General features: G+C 48.8%; 10 protein-coding genes across 10 annotated transcripts; 5 read left to right on the plus strand and 5 right to left on the minus strand. All coding sequences in view use genetic code 12, as the record gives it.

The window, feature by feature from the left end:
- Window positions 1–1,555: 1,555 nt before the first annotated feature.
- Window positions 1,556–2,926, minus strand: DIURU_002363 (U2 snRNP complex subunit; the record flags this gene model as incomplete). The annotated part of the gene is made up of 1 exon (XM_034155006.1): window positions 1,556–2,926. One exon carries the CDS (start codon window positions 2,924–2,926, stop codon window positions 1,556–1,558), a length of 1,371 nt encoding a protein of 456 aa, XP_034012779.1.
- A 220-nt stretch (window positions 2,927–3,146) lies between these two features.
- Window positions 3,147–3,413, minus strand: DIURU_002364 (uncharacterized protein; the record flags this gene model as incomplete). The annotated part of the gene is made up of 1 exon (XM_034155007.1): window positions 3,147–3,413. The coding sequence occupies one exon, from the start codon at window positions 3,411–3,413 to the stop codon at window positions 3,147–3,149; it is 267 nt and encodes an 88-aa protein (XP_034012780.1).
- Window positions 3,414–3,543: 130 nt separating this feature from the next.
- On the plus strand, window positions 3,544–5,355 carry DIURU_002365 (uncharacterized protein; the record flags this gene model as incomplete). The annotated part of the gene is made up of 1 exon (XM_034155008.1): window positions 3,544–5,355. The coding sequence occupies one exon, from the start codon at window positions 3,544–3,546 to the stop codon at window positions 5,353–5,355; it is 1,812 nt and encodes a 603-aa protein (XP_034012781.1).
- Window positions 5,356–7,714: 2,359 nt separating this feature from the next.
- On the plus strand, window positions 7,715–10,240 carry DIURU_002366 (uncharacterized protein; the record flags this gene model as incomplete). Its single annotated transcript, XM_034155009.1, has 1 exon — window positions 7,715–10,240. The coding sequence occupies one exon, from the start codon at window positions 7,715–7,717 to the stop codon at window positions 10,238–10,240; it is 2,526 nt and encodes an 841-aa protein (XP_034012782.1).
- Window positions 10,241–11,600: 1,360 nt separating this feature from the next.
- DIURU_002367 (uncharacterized protein) lies at window positions 11,601–14,318 on the plus strand (the record flags this gene model as incomplete). The annotated part of the gene is made up of 1 exon (XM_034155010.1): window positions 11,601–14,318. The coding sequence occupies one exon, from the start codon at window positions 11,601–11,603 to the stop codon at window positions 14,316–14,318; it is 2,718 nt and encodes a 905-aa protein (XP_034012783.1).
- Window positions 14,319–14,511: 193 nt separating this feature from the next.
- On the minus strand, window positions 14,512–16,653 carry DIURU_002368 (uncharacterized protein; the record flags this gene model as incomplete). Its single annotated transcript, XM_034155011.1, has 1 exon — window positions 14,512–16,653. The coding sequence occupies one exon, from the start codon at window positions 16,651–16,653 to the stop codon at window positions 14,512–14,514; it is 2,142 nt and encodes a 713-aa protein (XP_034012784.1).
- A 962-nt stretch (window positions 16,654–17,615) lies between these two features.
- On the plus strand, window positions 17,616–18,845 carry SSN3 (cyclin-dependent serine/threonine protein kinase; the record flags this gene model as incomplete). Its single annotated transcript, XM_034155012.1, has 1 exon — window positions 17,616–18,845. One exon carries the CDS (start codon window positions 17,616–17,618, stop codon window positions 18,843–18,845), a length of 1,230 nt encoding a protein of 409 aa, XP_034012785.1.
- Window positions 18,846–19,116: 271 nt separating this feature from the next.
- On the minus strand, window positions 19,117–19,737 carry HFL1 (DNA polymerase epsilon noncatalytic subunit; the record flags this gene model as incomplete). The annotated part of the gene is made up of 1 exon (XM_034155014.1): window positions 19,117–19,737. One exon carries the CDS (start codon window positions 19,735–19,737, stop codon window positions 19,117–19,119), a length of 621 nt encoding a protein of 206 aa, XP_034012786.1.
- A 368-nt stretch (window positions 19,738–20,105) lies between these two features.
- DIURU_002371 (uncharacterized protein) lies at window positions 20,106–21,161 on the minus strand (the record flags this gene model as incomplete). Its single annotated transcript, XM_034155015.1, has 1 exon — window positions 20,106–21,161. The coding sequence occupies one exon, from the start codon at window positions 21,159–21,161 to the stop codon at window positions 20,106–20,108; it is 1,056 nt and encodes a 351-aa protein (XP_034012787.1).
- A 1,396-nt stretch (window positions 21,162–22,557) lies between these two features.
- Window positions 22,558–26,535, plus strand: TUS1 (Rho family guanine nucleotide exchange factor; the record flags this gene model as incomplete). The annotated part of the gene is made up of 1 exon (XM_034155016.1): window positions 22,558–26,535. One exon carries the CDS (start codon window positions 22,558–22,560, stop codon window positions 26,533–26,535), a length of 3,978 nt encoding a protein of 1,325 aa, XP_034012788.1.
- Window positions 26,536–26,899: the final 364 nt, after the last annotated feature.

Genomic DNA, 26,899 nt, shown 5'->3' on the forward strand with positions numbered 1-26,899 from the left:
ATCACACACCTGCCGAATCAGGTGGGGGCCGACCGCTTCGGAGGGTGCGAAGCAGGGGTGCAGAAAAGCGTCACAATTCCATTGACACATGTGCTTTGGCGACCGATAATGCTAAGTTCCGGATCTCCTAATTGTCTACGTAGTGGTTTAACTAGGCTCATGATGCCATTTTGGAGTAGTGGCTCAATTTTAGGAAGGTTGGTGGTGGTTGCTAAAAAGTGGAGCATGCCCCCCTCACGGGGTAGAATAGGCAAGGCCACGAGTGTGCTACCGACGCAATGGTGCAGCAGCGGTGTTTCACGCCAGGAGAATTTGAGCATTGTCCAAACGATTTCGTATACCACGCATTCCACTGGACGATGATCCATCTCAGCTCATACAACTCAATTGGTTTATCAATTAATTGATTTGGAGTCAATGGCAGCGGCTCCGAGACCAATTGACCTTGGCAATGGCACGGGATCAGTGGCACGGGAGCACTGATCACGACGGTGGGCTCGTAGCAACCATGTATTTCCAGGTATTTGTTCCGATTGCTGTGTGGGGCGAGGCTGTACGGCATCCAGTGCGTCCTCGCTCGCAACGTGAGTGCTCTCGATGCGTGGACTTCGTGTCACCTCGATGTCATTGTGCATGGCCTTTCAGTTGCGGTGAGGCTGATTGTGGTGTCGAGTTTCACTAAATTCGCCACAATGTCTCAGCCACAACCGTTGCTCTCACACTGACGACTCCAATGAAGAACAGGCATCAATGCCACAGTAGTTGCCTTCGCTTATCAAGCGTATATATTGATTTCCGATAACCACCCCCTATCTTCATGAAAATGCTGGTTGACGACGAATGATAAATAGTGGCGGTGGCACCTTCGTAAATATGCAAGATGTCGTCATTGCCAAAAAGTTAAACTGCCTGATATCTCCGGTGACAGACAAACGCATGGAACAGATTGCTTGCCTTGGCGGGAAGACGACACCTAAACGGTTTCGCCACACTAAGCTGAGTGGGGAATCCGTCCACGCGGCCCCGCGGTCCAATTTCTACACCTCACTTTTCTACCGCATTCAGAAAATAGGAGAACCTTCTACCAGCTTCCATGTAGGTACTAGTATACACACACCTACATTCTCAGCCTCCACCCAACATTTACCCCAGTCATGCTTCCAACAGCTTCCACGTAACCCCTAATACCCCTCCACAAACCATTTGACGTGTCCTCATGCCATTATCCATATAAACCACCCCTTGTCTCTACTTCCCACTTTCGTTAACCGACTACCAATGATCCTCTCTGACTCGAATATAGCTAATAACCCTCACTACGACGCTAAGGGAGCTATCGACGTCAGCCTGTGGTCACGAATAGATTGGCACGCCCCCAAAACTAGCCCAACTCCCACCAATTTAGTGGATCAGGGATCGTTGCCTTGCAGACAAATTTCACGAAATCGACGACATGCTCAGAGCTGGACTTTGAAGTGACCATTTATGGCGGGGCCTTGTGGCCATATGCAACCCTTTAATATAGTAATACTTTAATGAACAAATCGATCTTATCTCAAAATTTGAAGTCAGTAATATCCAGCTTCGGCTTCTTCTTTTCGGGCTTAGGTTCACTTTGTTGGTGCTCAACAGTTTGTTCGCGGAGAACTTCGGTTAAGCTTTTCTTCTCATTGACCACAGTGTAGAAGCTTTTATTGGAGTCAGCATTGGGTCTTGCGTCCATCGATGTGATTTCAACTCTCTCCACTGGTTCAGCATTGACCTTGGTATCAGGTTTGGAATTGTTTTTGTCATTGGATTCCTGACCATTTTCGTCTTCTTCCTCTTCTTGTTCGTCTTCACTTTCATCGTCGTCCTCGTCCTCCAGGGACTCCACCAATGCCAACACCCCCCATTTCTCACCGTAGTTTCCAAGCTTGCCTTTCTTTTGTCGCTCCTGATAACCACGATTATTGTATTCACCATCAATCCCAGGTATCTGGTGATAAGCATACGCAGGCGGCTTACCGATTTGTCTCATCACGCTAATCCATGGCGGCGGCAAACTCATGTCGTTTTCAGGCATACCCAAAGCTTTGCGGAGTTCCAGATTGACCACCCCGGGTCGGAAGGTCTGAATTGTAGCATCGGATAGTGTCGACTCATCTCGTGTATCGCTGTACACATCACCAAATTTGTATAGGCGAGGGGGAGACTCAAACTGAAATTTGAAAAAAGCATCGTGAAGCTTATTGTAGTCAATGTCGAGTCGACCAAGCTTCACTTGTACCCGGCTTCGCTGTTGCTGTTTGAGCGTCAGTTCCAGCGGGTCATGCCTCATTTCCATAATCCCGGTATCAGCAATATATTGGGGAAGCTTGAATGGCATGCGGTCAATGCCTTTCCGAGTAAGGAATCCCTTTCGGCTCTTCCAGTGGCTTGGTACGGGGACAGCATTAGGAAGCGTTTTGAACTTGACCAGCAAATAAGGGTCCGGAGCATCGGCATCGGTCGCTTCAACTAACTGGGGAAATCTCGTGGAAAGCTTGAGATCAGCCAATGACACGCGGTTTTGTTTTCGTTGCTGTCGCTTCAGCAATTTAGTCGGCTCTTCCTCAATTTGTTTGTCCTCTTGATGATCATTCGTATCATCAGCAGAGGATGTTTCTTCGGGCTCTTCACGAACTACCATAGCTTGGGAAGTTTCAGCTGGTTTGAACCTCTTAAATACACCCGCAAATTGTTCGTATAATTCGTCTTCATCAATGGCAAGTGATTCGAGCGGTTCGGAAGGTTTGGAGGAAGCAGCGTCAGATTGAGCCAGCTCAGCACTGATGGCTTCCACTGGGGTTTGTTTTGTATCCTTAGTAGGCACGCTAGTGGCTTCAAGCTTTCGCTTTTTCGCCTGGGCCCGCCGGTAGGCGTTCTTCGACCGCTTTGGTCCCATAGTATGGATAGAGGAGCCGCACGATGAGAAGTGAGGGCCCTATAACCGTCACACCACATACCTTAAAATCCAGTGTCCTTTTCTGTGTACTTTACTATTTAGTGGCTGATTATATAGAAAGTACCATGAATTAGTTACAAATGAAAATGCCATCACCACATTCACACTATGCTTGCTTGACACACTGACGATCTAAAGCTCCAAATCAAGCACCAGGCCGTCATTGCTTGAACAGCTCTTCAATCTTACCCACCCGTTTCATCAACTTCGTCACCCGCTCCGAGGTTTCGGCTTCGTGGGACTCCATCAACTTGTTGATCTTGGTCAAGTTCGCCAGGATCTCTTCCAGCAAGTCAAACACGCTCACCTTCTTCTTTTCCTCGGCACTGCCGTTTCGGACCTCTCCAGCATCCAACGTATTGGTATTGAGACCCTTCTCGCCCCCCTCTACTGAGGCAAGCGAGCTGGTGGAGGCATTCAGTAGCATGGTTTGGGGTGCGCGGTCGCGTGTTCGATATTGAGGCGCTGATAACTGAACGGCCCACTCGACGGCAAATTGAGGCAGGAACGGAATCACCACCCCACTACCTTGAGGTTACACCACTAAACACTGGATCATGTTTCGACGAGCGGTGTGTTTGACGTTGCTAGCGGTTGCGTGGGCCCATGATCTCGACGTCGTCTACGATAAGGGTGTCGTCCCCGAAGCGGCGGCGGCTCAGTTTGTGGCCATGGACCCAAGCCAGTTTGAGATTGTGTCGCAAGGACCGGAATCACGATTTCTTTGTCAAATCCCCGAGATCCCCGTAATGGAAACTAAAGTCAATAAAACCATGGCCCCCGATTTGCTTCGGCGAGCAGTGGAAGTTGTCCAAAAGTCGTTTCAAAAGGACTCCTGCGTGTTCGAAATCAACTGGCACAACGCTTACTGGACCTACGGCTACTGCCTAGGCGATAAAATCGTCCAGTACAACCAGGATTTGGATGCGTGGCACAAGACGGGGGCGTATAAGGTGGGCGAACATGATACCATATACACGCTTGGTCGGTTCAAGAACGCCGCCAAGTATACTGAGGACGCCCTCTATAACCAGAGCCCCGGAAACTCTCGGTTGGACCCTAATGATTTTCACCTTCATAACTCGCAGTTCCATCTGTTTGTCGAATCAGACCACATCGATGCCGATTCCCCTACCTTATTTATTGCTCATCAACTTGATGACGGATCCATTTGTGACCTCACCAAAGAGCCAAGGCTGATTGATGTATTATATCAATGTGGTGAAGGTCGCCACCCGAAGATTGTCGACTTGGTGGAGGTGCAAATTTGCCGCTACCAAATGGTGGTGTCAGTACCGGGTCTTTGTGAGCTCCCCGAGTTTTCACCCAACTCCGATAAGGATGCGATCCCGATTACATGCAAAAGAATCGACTCGCTGGCATTCTCAGATATTATCATTTCTGCTGACCAGTTCGAGGAATTTGCTTACCCCATCAAGTTTCAAGGGTTCCCACCTCGTGGGACAAAAGTGAATATGCATGACTTTTTTATCGACTCTATGGGCCAGGGATTCTTTTATGGTTATGGTCAAGGTCGAGGCAAATATGGCCGACGTCATGTCATTTTTCACAGTTCACCGGCGGAGACGCTTGAAGGTGACTTCGTTAATGTTTTCCGCAAATCATTGTCAAGAAAGTTACCCCTGCCAGTGCAATTCAGCTCCCAGCTGGGTCCAGCTTTACTTCCATTGAAATGGTCGGATAAGTTCGTGGTGTGGTACGAGATCTACAATATGGGGGGTGCTTTAGAAGCAGTTGTGAAACTCAGCAACACTGTTGATGATGAGGACGTGTCCAGTCAGGAGGACCTTTTCTGGTACCACTGGATCGATCCCAATACCATGACCGACGGTGATGGCGATGCAATTGATCCTCCTAAGTTTTCTGCGGGTCATTACAATTTTGAGTATTTTGATCGACAAGACCGTCAATGGGGAAACTTCCAGATAAGGCCTCCAGCTGAGGGCAAAGAGCCAGAGATTGATATTGATGATCACTACGACAACATCGCCGCTGAACTCAAATTAGACGTGAGTGATTTGAAGAAAGTATTGGAAGGAAATGACTTGCATTTGGCAAAAAAACCGCGCAATCATCCTAACGACAACAAAGACGAAAGGTGGCTGCAATATGATGCTGATCACCTTGATGAACTTTTGAGTGATGCTGGGATGTATGATGAAGACCATCCTCATACCAACTATGATAGTCGTTTCGCCGATAGCTTCGATCCTGCCGATATTGAATATGTCTACTACGGGTCAGATGATGAAATAATTAGTGTTGACGAAGACGACATTGTTGGTGCCAACAAAGAAATGTATCAAGACGACGAAGACAGCTGGCTGGATGAGTACGATGAATTGTAAAGTGTACAATGGGTCACGTAAAACCATATATCGTTGGTCTTCCGAATACCGAAGAATTGTACCTGAAATGTCATGTAGCGATTACAGACTACGTGATGTAAGGACACCACCAATCAGGAAAATAAATTTTATATTTACTGTGTATTCCCTAACCTCACGACAGAGATGCTCTCTCTGTAGTGTAATACAGGAAGATGTGTCTCAGATTGTATATGAATGAAATTCAAATGTTTTAATGTTTTTAAACTAGACTATGACAAACGCTCATGTTTCGCCCAACAAGCGCGATAATCTATGCACCGGCAACCAACCTGAACTTGAAAGCGCATCCATTGAAGGTGAAATTTATGGAAAAACCTATACCAATTGAGGTGTTTCTTGGCCACTGAAACTGTTGTGAGTGTGCTCCAAGTGAATGTGAGCTACAAGCTGTGAATCCCGTACTATGCATTGACTATATACAAAAGACCAACCTCGAGGTTCCTTCGAAGTTTATCTGTCATTAGCTGGGAGGTCAGTGACAAAGAGAATTCAAAAAGAACTGCCACCACCCCCCACTTGGTGGGCCCGCAGCGGCAGAGAGCGAGGCATCGAGGCTGAGTATATTGGCCGCCGACACACTCACTCTGTATCCTTCCAGACCACCAAAGTCTTCGAAGCTTATCAGTGGCTGGATGGTGCAAAGACACGCTTGCACCAAACACCGATGTATTCGAAGCTTATCGGTGGCTGACACAAGGCTCACCCAGCCCCCCGAAGTCTTCGAAGCTTATCGGGGGGATTGAGTGGTGCGCTGAGAGAAAGAAACTGACTGGAGAGTATTGACAGGGGATGCTGGCCCTTTTATGCCCCTGTACTGCACACTGGCATGGAATCCGAAACTAATGAAGAGTTACCCGCCTTTGCAATTGTATCCGTCGTCAAGGTAATCTGTGCCTGACTACTGCTGAGCTGATCGGAGATGGCGTGCGCACCTCGTGTGAGAACAAGGCCCAGGGCTGTGCCGCGACAGGCTAGAATCAGGCCGGGGCTGGCTGAACCCACTTCAATGGCGTGTTTCCCGTGCCCATCTTGCATTGCATCGTCAACTAGCGGAGTCTACGCGGGCAAAAAGGAGCTCCACATAAGAAACGAAGTATTCCATAACTATCAAGATTTACCCTTAGACGTTGGCTATCTCAAGCACGTCAAGTTGTCCCAGTGGAGCTTCGGGTCGTTTACCTAACTTGTTCATTACACGAAATCCTGGCTGTTTCGTCGATGGAATGCGGGGAACGCTATGCGTCGTCAACTTTAGACGGGTCAAGTCGGAAACAAAGAATGCACCCGACTTTAGGGGGGTACTATATCCAGAACTGGCCTCCAGCAACAACATAAAAGGCGGGCTACTTGCTCTTCTTCTTCATCATCTTCACCTTTTGCTTGGCGACTTCTTATGAGTTGAAATCCACTCAGGTCTGCCACCACCTGGGACCGTGACCCACTACCATGGTACCCGATACTGACTGACGCTTTCTACTGATGCTACTACTCGCTGTTGAGGCTACTGCTCGCTGTTGAGGCTACTACTCGCTGCTCGCTGTTTGCTGATTTACTAGGTCGCCCCCAGCCACCAAGAATTCGAAGGATTGGCGGCTGAGTCGACTGCTCGCTGGACTTGACTCGTGTTCTGTCACGCTGCAACCAGTAACACTCCATGACCATCCCGTAGGCGGGGGAGATAGTGCACCTTCATACACATCCCCCATGGGCGGTAGGCAAGACATCCCGTCTGTTTGTATCCGCAACGACAGATTAGCCCTGGTCGGCCAACAAGCGTATGCTCGCGTATGCTTGGACCTCGCGCGAGAACTGATGGCACTCCATCGACTGTCACTGGCCGTGTTTGGACTGGTAAGGGGGGTAGATGGGTCTCCCTTCCCAGGATTTTTGTAGATTTGGGGTCTGTTTTGTGGCATGTATAGGCACTTGTATAGGTCTATAGCTAGAATATTCATATAATCGATGGACAAAGTTACTCAACACATAATTGTAGATTCTCTCAACGAAAACTCTCATTTGCATCGGTTGTTAACAATTTCACGTCAAACCGAACTACAGCCTGCATTATTAATATAAACCTTACTCAACTACACTACCAAAAAGAAATTTTAAACAATAAATTATTAAAATCTTGAGTCAGTAAACGTTACGCTGGTGATGATTTACATAGTAGTCTCAAAAACACAAGATGCACACGTGGCGCAGTGGTAGCGCAGCAGATTGCAAATCTGTTGGTCCCCGGTTCGAACCCGGGCGTGGGCTCTTGTCTTTTTCGCAATTACAAATCATCGCGAGCGCTTGAGGTTGCCTCATCTATATGACCAAGGTTCTACGACATTTTAAAGAAGGCTCCAAACAGTACGACTTGAATCCAGACAAGCTTGTTAAGCTTATCAATGACCTTCTGTACAACCTTGATCCGAATTTGAACGCCGCTGCTCTTGTTAATGACATTGAGCGCCATCTTCCTGAAGTTGCCACACTTGACGAGGTCCTCGATCTCGTGGCACAGCAGCTAGCGTCTCGAATCATCTACCACCCGGACTTTTCCATGGTTGCTGGAAGAGTGGAAGCATTTAAACTTCACCGCGATGTTCCCTATCTGTTTAGTGAGAATGTGGCTCGCTTGTACCGTGCGATTGACCTCAGAACGAAAAAACGGTACAGCGTCATCAGCCCAGAATTCTTTCGTATTGTTGAGGACAATGCCGAGTTTTTGGATAAGATCGTTTGCAAGGAGCGGGACTTCGAATTCACATACTTCGGTATGAAGACTATGATGTCGAACTACCTCCTCAAGCTTAATAACAAATGCGCTGAAATCCCTCAGTTTATGTTCTTGCGAGTGGCAATCGAGATTCATCGTGATAACATGGACGATGTGCTTCAAACCTATGAGCTTATGACGCAAAAGTATTTTATTCACGCTCTGCCGACCTTGTTCAATGCTGGGAATGTTTATAACTTTCTCAGCTCATGTTTTTTGGTGGCTACAAAGAAGGATCTGATCGAAGGAATCTACAAAACGCTCACTGAAACAGCCCTTATTCTGAAAGCTGGGGGAGGTATCGGACTTCACGTACACGACGTGAGAGCTGAGGGCGCATACATCGCCAGTTCCAACGGGCGTTCCAATGGGCTCGTTCCCATGCTACGTGTGTTCAATAACACTGCTCGCTACGTCGATCAAGGCGGTAATCGCCCCGGAGCGTTTGCCATATACATCGAGCCGTGGCATGCCGATATCTTTGATGTTTTAGATATGCGGAAGAACTACGGTAATGAAGATAAACGTACTCGAGACCTCTTCTACGGGCTTTGGGTCCCGGACTTGTTTATGGAGCGAGTCAAGGAGAATGACGAATGGCTGCTCTTTAGTCCTGATGAGGCACCTGGATTAAGTGACGTTTGGGGGGATGAATTTGTCAATTTGTATACGAAGTACGAGAAGGAGGGCCGGTTTCGGCGCCAGGTAAAGGCTCAACGAATCTGGCACGCAATTCTCGAACTGCAGACTGAAACTGGTGGTCCGTACTTACTCTTCAAGGACGCATGCAATCGCAAATCTAATCAGCAACATTTGGGAACTATCAAAAGTTCGAATTTATGTTGTGAGATCATCGAATATACCTCACCAGAAGAAACCGCTGTGTGCAATCTCGCCCTGGTGGCGTTGCCTAGTTTTGTCAAACGTGTTAACGACGAGGAAATAGCTTTCGATTTCGAGCAGCTTCATTACGTCACCAAAGTAGTGACACGTAACTTGAATCGAGTGATTGATGTTACTCGATACCCAGTTCCGGAAGCAGAACTTGGAAACAAGCGTCACCGCCCACTTGCCATTGGTGTACAGGGTTTGGCCGATCTATTCTTCGAATTCAGATTGCCCTTCGACAGCCCCGACGCCGTGCACTTGAATAAGCAAATATTTGAGACCATTTACCATGCTGCAGTGGAGACATCAGTCGAACTTGCAGAGGTTGAAGGGCCATATGAACTGTTCGCTGGTAGCCCCGCCAGCGAAGGGAAACTTCAATTTGACATGTGGGATGAATCGAAGCTTACAGGGCTTTACAGTGATTGGGACGAGCTTCGAGAACGCGTGAAGTCACTGGGGATGCGCAACTCGCTTCTTGTGGGTCCCATGCCTACTGCTAGCACTTCGCAAATTCTCGGCTTCAATGAGTGTTTTGAGCCTTACACCAATAATTTGTACACCCGGCGTGTGCTCAGTGGCGAGTTTCAAGTTGTGAACAAGTACTTACTTCGAGATTTAATTGATTTGGGTCTTTGGGATAACAATACCCGTAATCAGGTAATCAAGGACTCTGGTTCGGTGCAAAATTGTAACATCCCCGATGATCTCAAACTTTTATATCGGACGGTATGGGAGATACCTCAAAGACTGATTGTCGACATGGCTGCAGATCGGGCTCGATTTGTTTGCCAATCCCAAAGTATGAACATCTTCATGGATAAACCCACTTTCGGCAAGCTTACTAGTTGCCACTTTTATCTGTGGTCTAGAGGTCTCAAGACTGGAATGTATTATCTTAGAACAAAGGCTGCGCTGAGGGCTATTCAATTTACTGTTGACGAGTCTGAATTGACGAGACGGTCGTCACGACCACTGCTTCAACGGTTGAGTCGTAAGCGCTACGCATTGGCAGACCGCGTTGAATTGGAAACCGATGAGTATACACAACGGCGTAAGCGAATTCGCCGAAATCTGATGTTGTCCCAGACAGCATCAAGTAATGAAATTGATTATGACATCTACGACACCACGCCTGTTGTTTGCAACTTAAGCGATCCCCAAGGTTGCGAGGCATGCTCAGGTTAATGTAAATATTCGATGATGATACCTGTACATAGTTTTGTAAAATCAATTAACGAGTAATTCTCTCCATTCGTTGTTAACATTCTTTGCAATCCCTCCGAAATTTGCTATGGCATTCTTTCACAGAAAATATGTTCAAAGTAGAGTCACATTTCCATGGCTAGACTATTCCTTCAGGCGTCATTTCATAGTTCACATAACTCATCATTACCTTGAGGTTTTCTTGTCGTTCGAGGCTGTGGAGACAAATATCGGCTCACTTTGAGTTTCGCAAATCATCTTGGCTGTGCAAGCAGCCCCAACAAATGTTCATACAAGCCCTAATTAAAGATAGATTGGACCACTGAAACCAAATGGGTATTACTGAAACAACCCATAGTCGTCTTCAATTCTTTTTATTTTCATCTGTCTACTAGAATCAAGAACTTTTCAATAGTCCGCTTTTATTTGCCTTATGCAGTCATGCATCCCGTTTAATGCATTCTCAAACTCACTTAACCCTATTTGCAGGCGCGTACCTCCAATGGGGTGGCCAAAAAGCGGATTCCTCGAAATATGTGGAGATTCTACAAAACCTTTTCGGGAACAACGGAAATCTCGGAAGTTTTTAAGGTTCACCTCGGATGCCACCTGGGACGAAAAGGCGGGTATGCAACTTAGGCGATTGTGTGGCTCAATGGAGCCCCACGTTGAAATGGATCATAAGCTTCGGCTCAAACACAAAATACAAGTGTGCATGAACTCAACCAAGCACATACGTCATCCAATGACATTGCACGAAAAAACCGGTGAACTTCCTTGATACAAAAGCAAAATGACGATACTCTCTATACAAAACCGTTTTACCAGACACTATCTGAAGTTTAACTCGATGTCACATAGAACCCTGATTTATCGTAGGGGCCATAGACTAAAGAGCTGCCGCGCAGCAGACAATTAAAGGCCGCATAAAAATGCGCAGCACGTTGCTATTTCAAAGTGCGCACCCTTATCGAGAAGCCACACTTGAGTCTTTTTTTATTACCGCCACCTCAGTTCTACCCAGCTAATAATCATTCCCTTTTTCAAGAACTAGATTAAAAATCCGAAAAGAAGTTTATAATTTTCAGCATGGGTCATCATTCTTGCAAGCTCGTTTAAATTGACAGGTCCCCTGCAGAAACTAAATCACGCGGTAATCTTAAACATTCCGTGCGGAATTATCAGACTTTCCCCGCGAATGCAGTCAATCGCGAATGCTGTCAGATACGACTTTAGTAATTTTTCAGAGCCGTACAAGGAAGGGCATCCATAGATTGGCGATCATATATTTCAATTCAAGAATGTCATTTTTTCAATTTGAATAGATTCCCGTCACTTCACAATGGCCGAAGACCTTTTGAATACGATCAAGAGTCTGGGAACTATCGGAGATCCAAGTGCGCATGAAGTCAAGTTGGATGAAATCACGTCCCACCAGTACCTGCTTGGTGAAGTAGGGGCCCATCTTACCGCTGCACAAAAAAAGTTTGTTTTGCTTCGTTTGAACTATCATGGGTTAGACGCCTTAAATGATTTACCTGCGGATGCGGTTTTCATTATCGATAAAGTTGATTCGCTTTCCATTGATGAGGCAGTTAAGATTCTCAAGCAAGCCGTCAAAGACCATGACGATGATTACAATATTGTCACCAAGGATATGGAACTTTGGGAGCGTCTTATCTCACATGAGCATAGCAGTGATGTCCCTCTGCTTGATCTGGATGCTGAAAAATCTAAAGGAGATGTTTACGTTTCAGAGAATCTACATGGAGACATCTTACTGGAGGATGAAGAAAATTTTGACTACACGAAGATTATCGACTGGAATTTTCAGGCTCGCTTAGAAGCCACAATCATTGCCTTTTGGTCACCTTACGTGGAGGTGCGGTCTGTTACGGATCCATTTGATGACCCCTCTCTTCCTGCCGAGACTTTGAGAGTATACATTATCGGTACAATCTGGACAGGTCTCGGCGCTGTGATCAACACCTTTTTTAACGATCGGCAGCCCAGTATTGGATTGGGCACTTCAGTTGTGCAAGTATTGTTGTATCCATGCGGATTACTTGCGGCTGCAATTTTACCAAAATGGAACATTGGTTTTGGGAAGTACAAAATGTCGTTGAACCCTGGACCATGGAACTACAAGGAGCAATTGCTTTGCACATTGTTTTACTCAGTATCGTCGGGTACTCCTTACGTATTTTACACCATTCAAGTTCAGAGAATGCCTGCGTTTTATGGTCAGACTTGGGTAACATTTGGCTACGAAGTGTTGATTATGTTACTGTCTCAATTCATGGGTTTTGGTTTTGCTGGTTTGTTGCGCAAATTTGTTGTCTTCCCTGTTCAGTGTATGTGGCCCACTCAATTGCCCACTTTGGCCTTAAATAAGACTCTTATGAAACCTGCCAAAAAGGAGCGTATCAACGGTTGGACAATCTCAGCATACAAGTTTTTCTTCATTTGTTTTGTTGCGAGTTTCCTTTACTTTTGGGTACCTAACTACTTGATGCCGTTTTTATCCACGTTTAACTGGATATCTTGGATCAAACCCACTGATATTGATCTTGTTAACATCACAGGGTCCAACAATGGGCTTGGATTGAATCCAATTACTAGTTTCGATTGGAATGTTATCAATATGGGAAACCCTCTTCTGTCTCCGCTCCTTACGTCGGTAACTAATTACATCGGCGCGTTCTTGAGTTTCTTCATTATTGTTGGTATATACTACTCCAACTACAAATGGACTGCTTACATACCCATCAACAGTAACCGGTTGTGGACCAACAAGGGGAAAATGTTCAAAGTGACTTCTGTGCTTAACAAGCAACTGTTGTTTGATAATGACAAGTACTTAGAAGTGGGACCCCCTTTCTACTCTGCTGCCAATCTTTTCACATATGGTGTTTTCTTTGCAATTTATTTGTTTCTGGTAGTGTACGAATTTGGTTCCAAGTGGCGACAAATATGGCACTCCTTGAAGTTATTCTACAAACTGCTTCGCAACTGGCGGACGTCACTGGTATTTGATGGTTTTGATGATCCATTCACGAATAGAATGAAGCGGTACAAGGAGGTTCCTGAGTGGGCATTCACAATAATCTTGGTAATCTCCACCGTTTTGTCAATCATTTGTGTCCAAATCTATCCGGCTCGAACTCCCGTATGGACCATCTTTTTTGCGTTAGCACTCAATTTGGTATTTTTGGTCCCATTAACTATCTTGGTGGCTGTGACGGGATCTACTTTTGCTCTTAACGTTTTGATCGAACTTATCATTGGATATGCACTTCCCGGTAATGGCTTGGCCCTCATGTATGTGAAAGCAATTGGCACGAACATTGATAGTCAAGCCCAAACCTACATTTCTGATCAGAAGCTTACTCACTATGCTCTGATTCCGCCTCGGGCATTATTCCGGTGTCAATTACTTTCAACGTTTATTTGCTGCTTCATATCTCTTGGGATGATGGAATATTTGATGACTGGAATCCCAGACTATTGTGAACCCGATAACAAACAAAAGTTCACTTGCCCTGGCAGTGGCACGTATTACCTGGCGCTGGTAATTTGGGGTGTTATTGGTCCTCAAAAGTCGTTCAAGTTGTATCCTATATTCAAGTGGTGTTTCCTTATTGGTGCCTGTGTTGGCGCCTTATGCCTTGCTTTTAAGTTGTACGGGCCCAGAAGAATTACCAGAAAGTTCCAGCCAACAGTTCTCCTCATGGGCATGATGATCTGGGCTCCTTATAACTTGTCATACTACACGATGGGCTTATACTTTTCGCTTATCTTCATGGGGTACATTCGGAGTCGTATGAATGCGTGGTGGGCTAAATATAATTACATTTTGCTGGCCGGGTTGACAGCCGGTGTGGCATTCCTGTCAATCATCATTTACTTTGCTGTATATTACCACGACAAACTGATTGACTGGTGGGGCAGCGAAGTGCTGTACTTCGGGTATGAGGGAAAGCAAGGCGCCTTGTTGAATGCCACCTTACAGGCTCCGGATGGTTATTTTGGTCCTCGTAAGGGCAATTTCCCAACCTGATTTCGAATTAGATAGAATGAATTGAATAAAAAAAAATTGATTTTTCAAAGTTGAGTTAATTTAACCCATTTTGATTGGTATGTTTTCCATCAATAGGCTCAATGCCACAATAGTTTACTATCTCATTTATTTTTAGGATCTACTTCTCACCAGGACAAGCCTGAGTTCGTAACATGCAATTAGTCAGTGGGGTTTAAAAGTTGATGGCGGGCTTGTCGTCTTTGATCTTGTCGATCTTGGCCCCGAACGAGGCGACACACTTAGCCATGGTGGGCGACGACCGCGAGATGACGTCAGTGAAGTAAAAGTTGTCGATGGGGTTGGTCAAGGGCTTACCGGCAACCGACACTTCCTTCAGAGCCAATTGGGCGAACCCAGTCTTGGCGATGTCAACCGAGGTGGGTTCGATGACATCGTAACGAACCAAGTGGGGAGCAATTTCACCCAAACGGTTTCTCACGGCGATGAGGTCGTCATAGGGCAAAGTGGCACCCAAGTATTCCGAGACCGCACGGACAATCTTCCAGTCTTCACGCGAAGCACCCGGACCGTTGGTGGCAGCACGAGTCAGTTGGGTTCTCCCTTCGGTGTTGACGTAAGTAGCGTTCTTTTCGGTGTAGGCGGAACCGGGCAACACCACGTCGGCGTACAGGGCACCGACATCACCGTGGTGACCTTGGTAGATGACAAAGGCGTCCTTGGGGATGTCTTCGGGCTTGAATTCATCAGCACCGAGCAAGTAGACAAACTTAGCTTCAGTGTTGGCCACAGCGGGGTCGACGACGTGGAAACCGACGTCCAAAGCCCCCACCCGGGCGGCATCACGCTGCAACACGTTCACACCATTCCATTCGGGAGCGGTGAAGTTAGCGTTGGCGTTGGCAAAGTCACCGACATACTTGTAGACAGCGTCGGCGTCTTCGGAGTTGGCCACACCCGAACCAATGATAATCAAAGGCTTCTTGGCGCCAGCGAGCTTCTTACCGACTTCGCCGTCGAGAGCCTTCTTTAAGTCGGCAGCCAGAGTACCGAAGTGACCCTTGTCGAAGGTGGATTCGAACTCTTGACCGACGTGGTGGACCTCCAAGTCCAGACGCAACCAAACCTTACGGATACGGGCGTTGAGCACGGCGGCTTCAAATCTGGGGTTGGTACCAACAAGGAGGATTTGGTCAGCGTCTTCGATACCGTCGATAGTAGAACCAAAAGTGTAGTTCGAACGGATGTCAGCGTTACCGTAGACGGCAACGTCAGCGGTGGTGTTTTCGGAACCCAACTTGTTCACCAAGTCCTTAAGGGCAACCATGGCTTCGGCGTCAGCCAAGCCACCGGCAATGGCCTTGATTTGGTTGCCTTGAGGCTTGATCCGGTTGAAGGCGGCGGCAACGGTGGATAAGGCTTCGTCCCAGGTGGCAATTTCAAAGCGGTCACCGTTCTTGATCAAGGGTTGGGTCAATCTTTGGGTCTTGAGACCGTCGCAGGCGAATCTCAGCTTGTCAGAAATCCATTCTTCGTTAATGTCGTCGTTCAAACGAGGCAACACCCGCATCACCTCGATACCTCTGGTGTCGACACGGACGTTGGAACCGAGGGCGTCCATGACGTCGATGGTTTCGGTACGCTTAAGTTCCCAAGGACGGGCACGGAAAGCGTAGGGCTTCGACGTAAGGGCCCCGACGGGACACAAGTCGATGATGTTACCCAGCAATTCCGAGTTGATGTTACGTTCGATGTACGTACCGATTTGCATGTCGTTACCACGGCCGGCGGTACCGAATTCGGGGGCGCCGGCGATGTCGTTCATGAAACGCACACAACGGGTGCAGTGGATACAACGGTTCATCAGGGTCTTGACGAGGGGGCCGATGGCCTTGTTTTCCACCGCGCGCTTACCAGCGACTTCGTGGAAACGACCACGGTCCAGACCGTATCTTTGCGATTGTTCTTGCAAGTCACACTCACCACCCTGGTCACACACGGGACAGTCGAGAGGGTGGTTTTGCAACAACATCTCGGTGACGCCTTCACGAGCTTTCTTAATCCGCTCGGAGTCGGTGTGGACGACCATGCCGTTTTGAACGGGGACACCACACAGGGCAATGAGCTTGGGCATGCGTTCGACGTCAACAAGGCACATTCTGCAGTTACCGGCGATGGCCAACTTGTCGTGGAAGCAGTAACGGGGGATCTGGACCCCGGCCAATTCGGCGGCCTGGATGATGGACAGCCCCGCCTCAATCATGACCTTGCGGCCGTCAATGGTGACCTCGACCTCGGCCAACCGTCTGGTCGTCGAGGACAACAACCGACGGGCACTTCTAAACTGTCTGATCATCTCGTACCAAACGTGGGAGTAATGCGATCGAGGATATAGGTTTTGGGGGACCTGTGAGAGGGTGGAAAATTTTGGCCTGCAGGAAGCGCGCGTTGACATTGGCTTTCAGATGATTGGCTAGCGCGAGATGCCAACGAGTGAGGAGTCGACCAAGAGTTGACAAATAGCGACACCCTAGTGATGATCATTTTGTTGGTATTTAGTCTTTTTGTAGTTTCCCGTTCAAATTGTTGGGGTCTGGTGGCTAAATTGGGATGAAGCTGTGTTGGTGAGGCTTTGAGAAGGAGGGGTTTCCAACTAACGTAAGCGAGAGTCAAAAATTGAACAATTTCAAAGGGTGTGTATAATTCCATTCGAAAAGACATAAGAGTAGTAACCAACTAGTGATGAGGCCAAACGCTATTTCTCTTTTTAGCGTGATGTGTTTTTGTGAGGAGTAAGATTGGAAACGATCGGCGTTAGTCGCGGTTCTGCTAATAGCTGTAGATGTCGGAGTTATCGTGGGGTCTCAAACAATAGTGCGGAACTCGCCGAACGACAACATAAATTAGCCAAATACGACGTGGATGCTACGAGAATTATTGAAATATCTTTGCGAACACCCAAATAGTCGCGATCACTTAAACATGTGAATACTATTCAATTCATGGGGTGTGATATCTGATCGTAATCGTTTACCGCCACCAGTTTCGCTGAGTAGGGGCACTCAACCAATTGCCACAATCATTTGGGCCAGGCAACATTATGTTCCCCACAAATCCGCACTTTTCGCCGCTATTGATAGCTTCACTCACATCAGCACCGCTTCGGAACCGAAAACATCCATATTTGATAGTTTTACCACTGCCAATCGAAACCTACACATTCGTAGTTCATCTCTAAATTACGTCACGCCGCCGGGCGTGGCAGCCGAGCCCAGTCGCACAACTTCATCGCCGCGGACGGTAGTGGCTCGCGGCGAGATGGCTCTGAGCTCAATCCTCTCCATTGGGCCCTACAAGCACCGACGGGACTTGACACGAGAGCTGGTTCTCTTGCGCTACCACATCATTGGCTACATTGCCGCCGGTACTTACGGGAAAGTTTATAAGGCTCGGATCAAGCACGATAAAGACGATGATATCGACGACGACAAACCGGAGTATTTTGCCATCAAAAAGTTCAAGCTGGACAACCCTAAGACTCACCATGACATCAATGGGAATGAGGTGACCCATTACACCGGGATCTCCCAGCTGGCAATTCGCGAGATGCTGTTGTGTCGTGAATTGTCTCATGAGAACATTACTAAGTTGGTGGACATTGTGTTGGAAAACAAGAGTATCTGTATGATCTTCGAGTTCTGTGAACACGATTTGTTACAGATCATTCACTATCACAGTCATCCCACCAAGGATATTCCGCCAGCTACCATTAAACTGATTGTGTGGCAAATTCTCCAAGGGGTGACGTATCTCCATCGAAACTGGATCTTCCATCGAGACCTCAAGCCAGCAAATATCATGGTGTCGCTGCTGGGAGTGGTGAAAATCGGTGATTTGGGGCTTGCAAGAAAGTTCAACAATCCCTTACAGAGTCTCTACACTGGTGACAAAGTGGTGGTGACGATTTGGTACCGGGCTCCCGAGCTTTTATTAGGAGCACGCCATTACACCCCGGTAATTGATTTATGGGCAGTGGGGTGTATTCTTGCTGAGCTCATGCTGTTGCGCCCAATCTTCAAGGGTGAGGAAGCGAAGTTTGACATGAATAATAAAAAGCTGGTGCCATTCCAAAAGAATCAATTCCAGAAGATCGTCGATATTCTTGGCACCCCCACTCCGAAGACGTGGCCGCTGCTAACCAAGTATCCCGAATACCCAACTTTCCAACAACTGCTCACCACCGTTCACCCTCCCATGTTGGTTAATTGGTATAAGCTTATTGGCGGCACCAATAAGCAATGTCTTCTTCTTCTCAAGGGTCTTCTTGAGTATGAGCCGCTGGCCCGGCTCACTGCCGAACAGGCACTCAACCACCCTTATTTCCACGAAGCTCCCCTTCCGATGAAGAACTGCTTTGAAGGTCTCCCCTACAAGTATCCTAAGCGACGTATTTACACTGACGATAACGACATCATGAGCAATAACCAGCTGATGCACAATATCAAGCGGCACGGCTTTGACGAGGGTGGCCGCAAGCGCCAAAGATGACACCACCAACCAGCATTATTAGCATATACTGTTGTGGGCAGGATACACTGTGGACGACTACATGCACACGAATGTTTATAGACCACCAACCGAATTAATGATCACCTAAGCAATTACACGCAACACATACACTAGATAATTTATGTAGATGACACGTACCCGTATACTTCATCATCACACCCATCTTTGGAGAGCTCTGCGTTGTCCAAAATTAAGATTATTATTATTTATTACCATAAATATTCCTCAGGAAACCCAGTTTTATTTCATTTCATCCAATCAAATCGGAAAGGCCAGCTTTTTTGAAAGGGGCAGGAGCACTGGCGGTTTCAAAAGGTAACGTGGATTGCCCCTTTGGGAGAACGGGAGCCGCCGATTCCACTGCCACCGCTTCCACTGCAACAGCTTCCTCTGAAACCTCAGCAGTTTCCACTAAGTTGGTAGCTCTCACCTTCTTCTGCTTCACCAAGTCACCAATAGGGTGAGTCTTGGGAACAATATCGGCCAAGAATGCCAAGTTATCATGGGTAGCCACCGCTTGGGCGAAGTCCTTATATTGGATCTTCTTTCGCTTGTCCATCTTCGCTAGAAGGGCTGCCTGTTCGGTAAAGTATTGAATAAACATTTCCGTGGCCACACCAGTAGCGTATACAGCGGTCTGGGACGCCATGTTGTAGTCGGAGTCCATCTTGAAGATGCGCTTAATCTTGGATATGGGGAGGGACATGGCTTGGTTGTACTCGTCATCGTCGTCGGAGATGTCGACGGCTGACTTTTCAGGGGCAGGGGCTTCGCCTTGGGGAGCGGGGGTTTCCGTCTGCAGCCCCGTCGTCTCAGTTTGAGGCACGGGAGTGTCTACCTCCATGGCATCGTTCTTGGTGGAGGTCGTCATGAAGTGCGAAGATTACGGATCCAGTGTGGAAGTACATATGGACAATAATAGCACGCGAGAGATGAAATTAGGAATTATCTTCGAGTGATGAAAAGAGAATTATTGTACTAGTATAAGTTAGATTTATTTTTGAAGCCCTTGAGGCATTATGTCTATAAAGACGCGTATGTTCGTTGCCATACGCGACTGTACAAGAGTCACTTGAGACAGCCATATTATCGCCATCATAATCTGCCATCAAACTGATCAATTTCTCTAGGGCAACTCGTATCAGGCCTTATGGTACGAATTACAGGCGATATATTCACTTTGAAACCCGAAGACTTGCTACAATTGAGTACTTAATAGTTTGATGTCATAATTTGTCGTTACTTGGAAATAGGCTTGGAGCGTTTAGCCGACTTATCGTCCTTGGGGGCTTTTCGCTTTTTCACCATAGAGGTCAAATCGTTCACCGCAGCGGGAGCGGGTTTAGTGGTGGCCGACAGCAGTCCTTCTGGGGTAGCACCAAAAGCACTGCCAATGAGCCCCTTAAGTTGAGCCATTTGCTCGGCTTCAGTGTCGGTTTGATCACGCTTGATCTCTTCAAGCTTATCCCGCAAATCCAGTAAAAGAGCTTCCTTGTCAGCCTTGGCATCATCGCCATCGGCGTCTTGTTTCGTTAAAAGATCAATAGCAGTGTTGAGGTACTTGATTGCCAGCTCACGGTTGCCACAATACTCTTCACTGAGAGCGATCTTGTAGTTGGACTCAACCAAAAGCTTGTTCGACGTGTCATCGCCACAAATCTTTTGGCGAAGGGCAAGACTCTGCTTGAGGTCGCTAGCCAGTTGTTCAAAGTTCTCCGCTTCAAGACCCACTTCACCCAAAAGATCGTACACTTCAGCAAGCTTTTCAAGCACTTCCTTGTTGTCGGGGTGTTCGTCGTATTGGTCTTGCCAGAGGGCCCTTGCCAGTTCAAGGACATCCCACGCTTCTTCGAAGAGGGAATTACCTCCAGAGGCAATTTGAGTGTCATTGTCGTTATTGTCACTTTGTTCTTCGCCTTGTTCTTCCTTTTTGTCCTCATCTTTGTCGCCATCTTCTTCTTCAGCAGCAGGTGCATCAGGGACCTCTTCGCCATCGGCCATCGGCGCCTCCAATTGGAAAGCACCGTCGTTGTCGTCATTGCCTTCGGCTTGGTTGTCTTCTTCTTCATTGGCAGCATTATTGACTTCGCCACCAAACACCCCCGCCGAAGCTACCGCCGCTTGGTAAAGGGCTTTACCGTAAAGGTAGAGGAGATCGGGGTCATCCTTGCCAGATTCTTCGTGAAACTCGGCACAGGCGTCACCGTACTTGTCACTGGCGGTGTCGTAGTCCTTTTCCGAGTACGCCTTAGACCCGGCGGCCACCAATTCGTTCACCTTATTCGAGTAGGCCATAGTACGCGTCTGGTAGAATATTTGGCGCGTGTAGCCAGCAATGATCTCGAGTGAGAATGATTCTACACAAATCGATGTCAAAGAACATGGAAGTCATGAAAACGTTCAACCAGAGTCCTACAATCCTTCATCAATCAATCAACTAGACCAGATAGACAATGTGCTTTGATCAATTTTGTTTTGAAACAATAAAGCGTATGTACCAGTCATCGCAACGACAAACTGGGAGCTACCAGCTATTAGACTACAAGTTAAGACAATTATTTTCTGAAATCTATCTTGGCAGACATTTCTTTCCTCAGTCCAATTACGGCCTACGACATTTACCTGGTGAGCACAAAATAGAGCTAACCTATTGCCTTCCCCAGCAACTTCCAGCTGCGACGTTTTAACCAGGAATGCTATTATAACCCGATTCGGTTTTGTAGCTGGTTTGCGAAAGTGCCTGATGGCCCTCTCCTAATGCTAGGTGACGTTGTGCCAGCCAAAGGTAGCTGGCTGGATATATTGCTGCCGCCCCACGCCCCCAACCGTCACTGGGCGCGTGCCGGTATGACACCCTGCCACCACAGTCTGGACCCGAGCGGCCCAGACGCCCGCGGTTGCGTGGTGACGATCACTATTTTGCACCACATCGAAAACCATCGTTTAGCCTGATTTACTATCACTAATCTCTATGTTGTGGGCGCCTGGACGCCTGTGAGGCTTCGATCGACACGATTAGCGGACCCTCCATATGCCGCGACCCGCCAGCAAATTTTTTTTTTCTCTCCCATACCCCTCTCTATTTGTTGTTGCCGACAGTGGCGCCGCGGTGCCTGGCTAAAAGTGGCTTTACTGATTATCGCCAAAGGGCGCCGCCGATCAAAGCAACACCGTCAAGGGGCGGGATCAGGGTAAACGCAAAAACGGCTGTAGAGAGTGGGCTACCATGCCCCACACAGTGATGCACACCTTGCCTGATGCTGTTTGCCTACGCCTGGTCCCACCCTAGTTATCCCTAGACGTGAGCCGCGATCACCGTTGGCGGTGCGCCTCGCGATAAGTAGCGTATTCAGTGGTAAGCCGCCACCGATTGAAAGTGGTGGCAGGTTACAAAAGTAGGCGTAGATAGAGAAGACAATTGCCGATGGAAACTACCTGGTTTCACTATCGTGCTGCTACTGCTGGCTGCCACCACCGGCCGCGCGTGGGGCGCTTTTCGCGCCGCGGAGAGACAATGGCCCTCCACATGAGCTCGAAGCGACTCTCAAGGAAGCCGCCGCCCGAGCTCGGCGACGACCAGCCGGACCGGTTGTGTCGCCGCTACCTGTTTGGCTCCCTGCCCGTGCCCCCGTCACCAACACCGACGGCGGCGTCGGCACCCTCGGGGCCGGCGCTGCTGCCGCCAAAGCCGATGGGACCAAAATCAATCGACCACTACCACATCACCCCGACACGATATCGTGACCGCCAGCGCCAGTTCATGGGTCTTCTGCTGGGGCTTCTGCTGCTGCGGCTCCCGCTCACGGTGTCGCAATCACTGCCCCTGGTGCTTGTGCCCACGGAACCGTCAACACCCACGCCGGCGCCGGCGGCGCCGCTAGCACCCTACCCCACGCAGGATGTGGTGCTAGAACTTGTGGTAGAGAACTCTCCCCCCAGCGCCGACCACCGCAACGCCACTCATTACGGTGATTACCTGGCGAAAATGAACCGCCACCACCTGACACTACTGTACTCGCTGTACGCTTCCTACGCCAGCGCCACGCTGCTGGAGCAAGTGCCCCACTCCCATTCAAGCGGTGCGCTGCTGGAGCGCCCTGATGGTGGCGCTTACTCTAGCCCCGAGCAGAACGACGAGATCGGCTACGGCACTCCCGACACTTACGGCACTTCCGACACTCACGACGGCTACTCCGACGAAGACCGCTCCCCCGATATACCCAAACACACGCTGGGGTTCTCCAGCCCTCTCGACGCCCCCAACTATTCTAATGACCAGTTGCCGGGGCTCGGAGTTTACCCTACTTTTGACCACCCAGAAGCGGTCGCCAAACGGCCCGAGGTGCCGCCGCGACCACACCTCCCGCCGCGCCCGTCGACATCGCTGTCGCTCGAGTTTAGACAGTCGATGATGGTGTCCACGCCGCCGGAAATACCGCCGCGACCGCCGTACGACGTCCAGCAGCGCCAGATGCTGCTTGCGCTGCTGATGTTCCCCTTACCGCTGCCGCACCGCCTCCAGTACTCGCCCATTCCTAGTCCCAACCAGACGATGATGCTGCCGCCGACAGAACACTACTACGCGCCTCCTCCAGCCATTGTCCCTCCCTACGCCTATAGCGGCGACCTGTATAATATCTTGGACCTGATGACTGATGACGAGCTGGCCCTCCCCTTGCCTCTGCCCGATACGGAGCGTAATAGCTTTGATTACCTGCTCTTACCAGAGATCCCCCAGCGCCAGACGCTGCGCCGGTCGCGCCCGCCGCCAATGATGCCCCAGTTGCCCCAACCGATCATGTCCCACCGCGTGGGGCTGTCGCTGCTGCTAGCGCTGCTGATTGTGCTGAGAGCTCGGCTAGAGGAGAAGCTCCCCCCGCTTCCCCTAGATTTACCGCATTTGCCGTTCACGGCGCTGGTGCTCATGCTGCAACACTTTCTGGAGATCCACGACGTGTGGCGCCTCAACAACGTCTACCACTGGTGCCTGCGGCTTAAGCTGTGGCTCCACGAGTCCGAGATCCCGCTTAAGGAGTTCAGAGTGGCAATCATGAAGGTGGCGCTGTTCCACTGCCCCGATCTTTCGATGGAGATTATCTGGCGCAACGTCGATGCCATCATCGCCCTGTTAGCCCTCCAACAAGCGATCGTGATTATTGAGGACGATGCTACTGTGGCCATTGTTGACGGTGTCCCCGTGTCTGGTGTGTTCCCTGAGTTAGCTCCGTGTTACGGTACTTCGCACGAAGGCCCTCTTCACTGCTATGCTCCTCAGTGTACGATGAACTGGAAATTGGACCACCAGCACCGGTTGGCGAGCGCTGATCCCACTACACTTGTGTTGGGTGATGACTGGGCCCTGTACTGGCAATTGACTGTGGACGAGTTGAAACAAATTGACCGCCAGGAACTGAAGAAACAGCTGCTTATCTTTGACCTTTTCCGCCTGGAACAGAAGTTTATCCAGCGAGGCCGGTGCTTCTTGGAACACGTGTGTCGTCAGTTCTTTAAGGCAGCGATCAGATTAGTCCCTGAAGCCCGTCCCGACCAGATCCGCCAGATTGAGAATGAAGTGTATAATCTGGTCCACGCTCTCGTGGAGGCCCATGAGACCCTTTTATTTGCTCCATTGATCAAAGTGCTTATCGATGAGGGAAAATTCATTCGCTCCATCGGCGATATCAACCAGTTATACCGCCAGTGGTCCCACACGATCAAGCAGCCGTTGCTTACGTATATGCTGACATTGCCGGCGATTCAGGACATCTTAGCTCGCCCGGAAGTGATTCAATGGATCGACGAAAACGTCAATAGTCTCGAGGAAGTGAAGAAGCTCAGAGTCAACGGGCTGTTGCTTTTTTTGCTGACGTTTAACCTGAGATACCAGCACCTCCCCCTTCAGTTAGCTGACGTCCAGAAGTACTTCGACGAGCTGGAACTGCTGCTGTTTGACCTGGCCATTTCCGCCATCAAAAACGTTGCCCGTGCCGTCAATGACCGCAAACGGCTTGCTGATAACCGTCACGGGGTAAGCAAGCTTGTTGGTGTGCTTGAATGGCGTACCGTCGTCAAACCCCGTAATTTGAACCTCGACCTGGACCACCGCAAATTGTATTATAGAGGCGAGATGTTCAAAAAAGGTGACTTACGAATTAATCTGAGTGTGGTCCATTTGATCCTTTTAGACAACTATTTCCTCATCACCAAGCGTAACGGCCGCGGTAAATACGAAGTGATTGAGACTCCCATCCCTATTGAACAGATGCTCATGGAAGAAAGAGAGACGCTGGCTCCCCTCATCACGAATCCCACCGCTCCACCTGAGGAGGAAGAACCACTGACATACCCGTTTAAAGTGCGTTACGCTGGTTGGGGTAAGCACCACGCCTACACCTTCTTCTCCAAGACGGAACAAGGTCGTGCTGATTGGATCAAAGTGTTTATTGAAGCACGCACTGATCTTTGTGGACGTCGTTTGAAGACTGACCCCTATGCGGTGGATGGCGTCTCCCTCACTCAATTCGCCTATGAAGCTTCAAAAAAGATCATTAAGCTTCCGGTGTGTGCTCCCGGTGACCCTATTTACGCCATCGCCGCTGACGCTCAGGCTAAGCTTATTACGTTTGGCGTCAAACCCCCACAAGACATTTACCTGTTGGAGCTGGCCCACCACCACTTGTGCTTTGCCAAAGTGTATTGCGCAGAACAGTTCATATTCAATGGTGCTGCCTACTGTTTTGTGGGCACCCACACGGGGATCTACGCCTGGGACTACCGCGGCCGCTGGCGGCGAGTCTTTGTCCTGGGCCCCGTCACCCGTATCCACGTGGCCGTAGGCCAAGGGATCATGCTTGTGCTTTCGAATAAGCAGTTGCGCTACTATACACTTCGCCTGGTGCTTAACGCCTACCACGGGGAGGGCAGTACTCACGTGGTCACCGCCGTTAAGGTGCTGAACGACCCCGTGGCGTTCTTCTCGATGGGTAAACACCGTGATATGACCATGCTTTTCTACGCCAAACACAAGCTGAACAACCTGTTCCTGTTCAAAGCATTGGTACCTGAGGTGGACTCGGGAGGGGTGTTCAGTCGTTTCCGTGAGGTGAAGAAGTTTTACGTCCAGGCCGAGTGCTTGGGGATGACGCTTTTCAATACCACTTTTGCCATCCACACCACTAAGGGTGTCGAAGTGATGTTCTTGGACGATTTGAAAGCCCGTCTGGTGCCCGTGGTGCCACAGGTGGGGCTGAAAGTGGCTAACCGAGCCGCCGTGGAACAGACGATGGACGCAGTGAGGCGAATGACGCAAAAGACAAACATTGAGCCCCTCGGCATGTACAAGCTCCGCAATAACATGGAGTTCTTACTTGTCTACGCCACGGGGGCTGTTTTCACCGATAAGAAGGGGGTGGTATCGCGAGGCACGATGATCAACTTCCATCATAAAGCCACTGCGGTCGCGTTTGAAGAAGATAAATTATTTGTGGTGTGTGACGAGCTGATCGAGGTGTGGCTGATCAGCCACGTCTCTGGGGGTACCAACAAGTTAATGCAAGTGATCTCCGGTAAGGGGATCCGGTTGTTGAGCCCCCACCAGTTGTGTTTCTGCATTGCCAACCCGTTGGCGATGGGGATGCAGTTGGTATTTAATTTGAGACGAGTGGAGTAATTTAATGACAGTAACGACTACGGCAGCCCCGCTGCCAAAATATATAATATAACCGACTAGTACTGTAGACGCCCTTGCAATTATCATTGAAGGTTATGAACAATTTGTGAAGATTGGCACAACTTTAGCTTTAATGGTCGTGCGTTGCACAAAATAGATAATTCGTCGTGTGTCAACCAAGTTCACGAAATTGAGTCTTTGAAACCAAAGATCAGTTTTATAAAAATGCAGCCCTATGACGTCATAACCTTCATAACGTCCAGCACTAGCATTTGACTACCAGATGCGCCATTGAAGCAAAATTTCAGTGGATAATTAGTTTCGAAGATTTGCAGTACAAACAACGTCGATAGAAATCACCTTC

The sequence above is a fragment of the Diutina rugosa genome (assembly GCF_008704595.1).
Source record: "Diutina rugosa strain CBS 613 chromosome Unknown scaffold10_size284702, whole genome shotgun sequence".
In the NCBI taxonomy this organism is placed as follows: domain Eukaryota; kingdom Fungi; phylum Ascomycota; class Pichiomycetes; order Serinales; family Debaryomycetaceae; genus Diutina; species Diutina rugosa.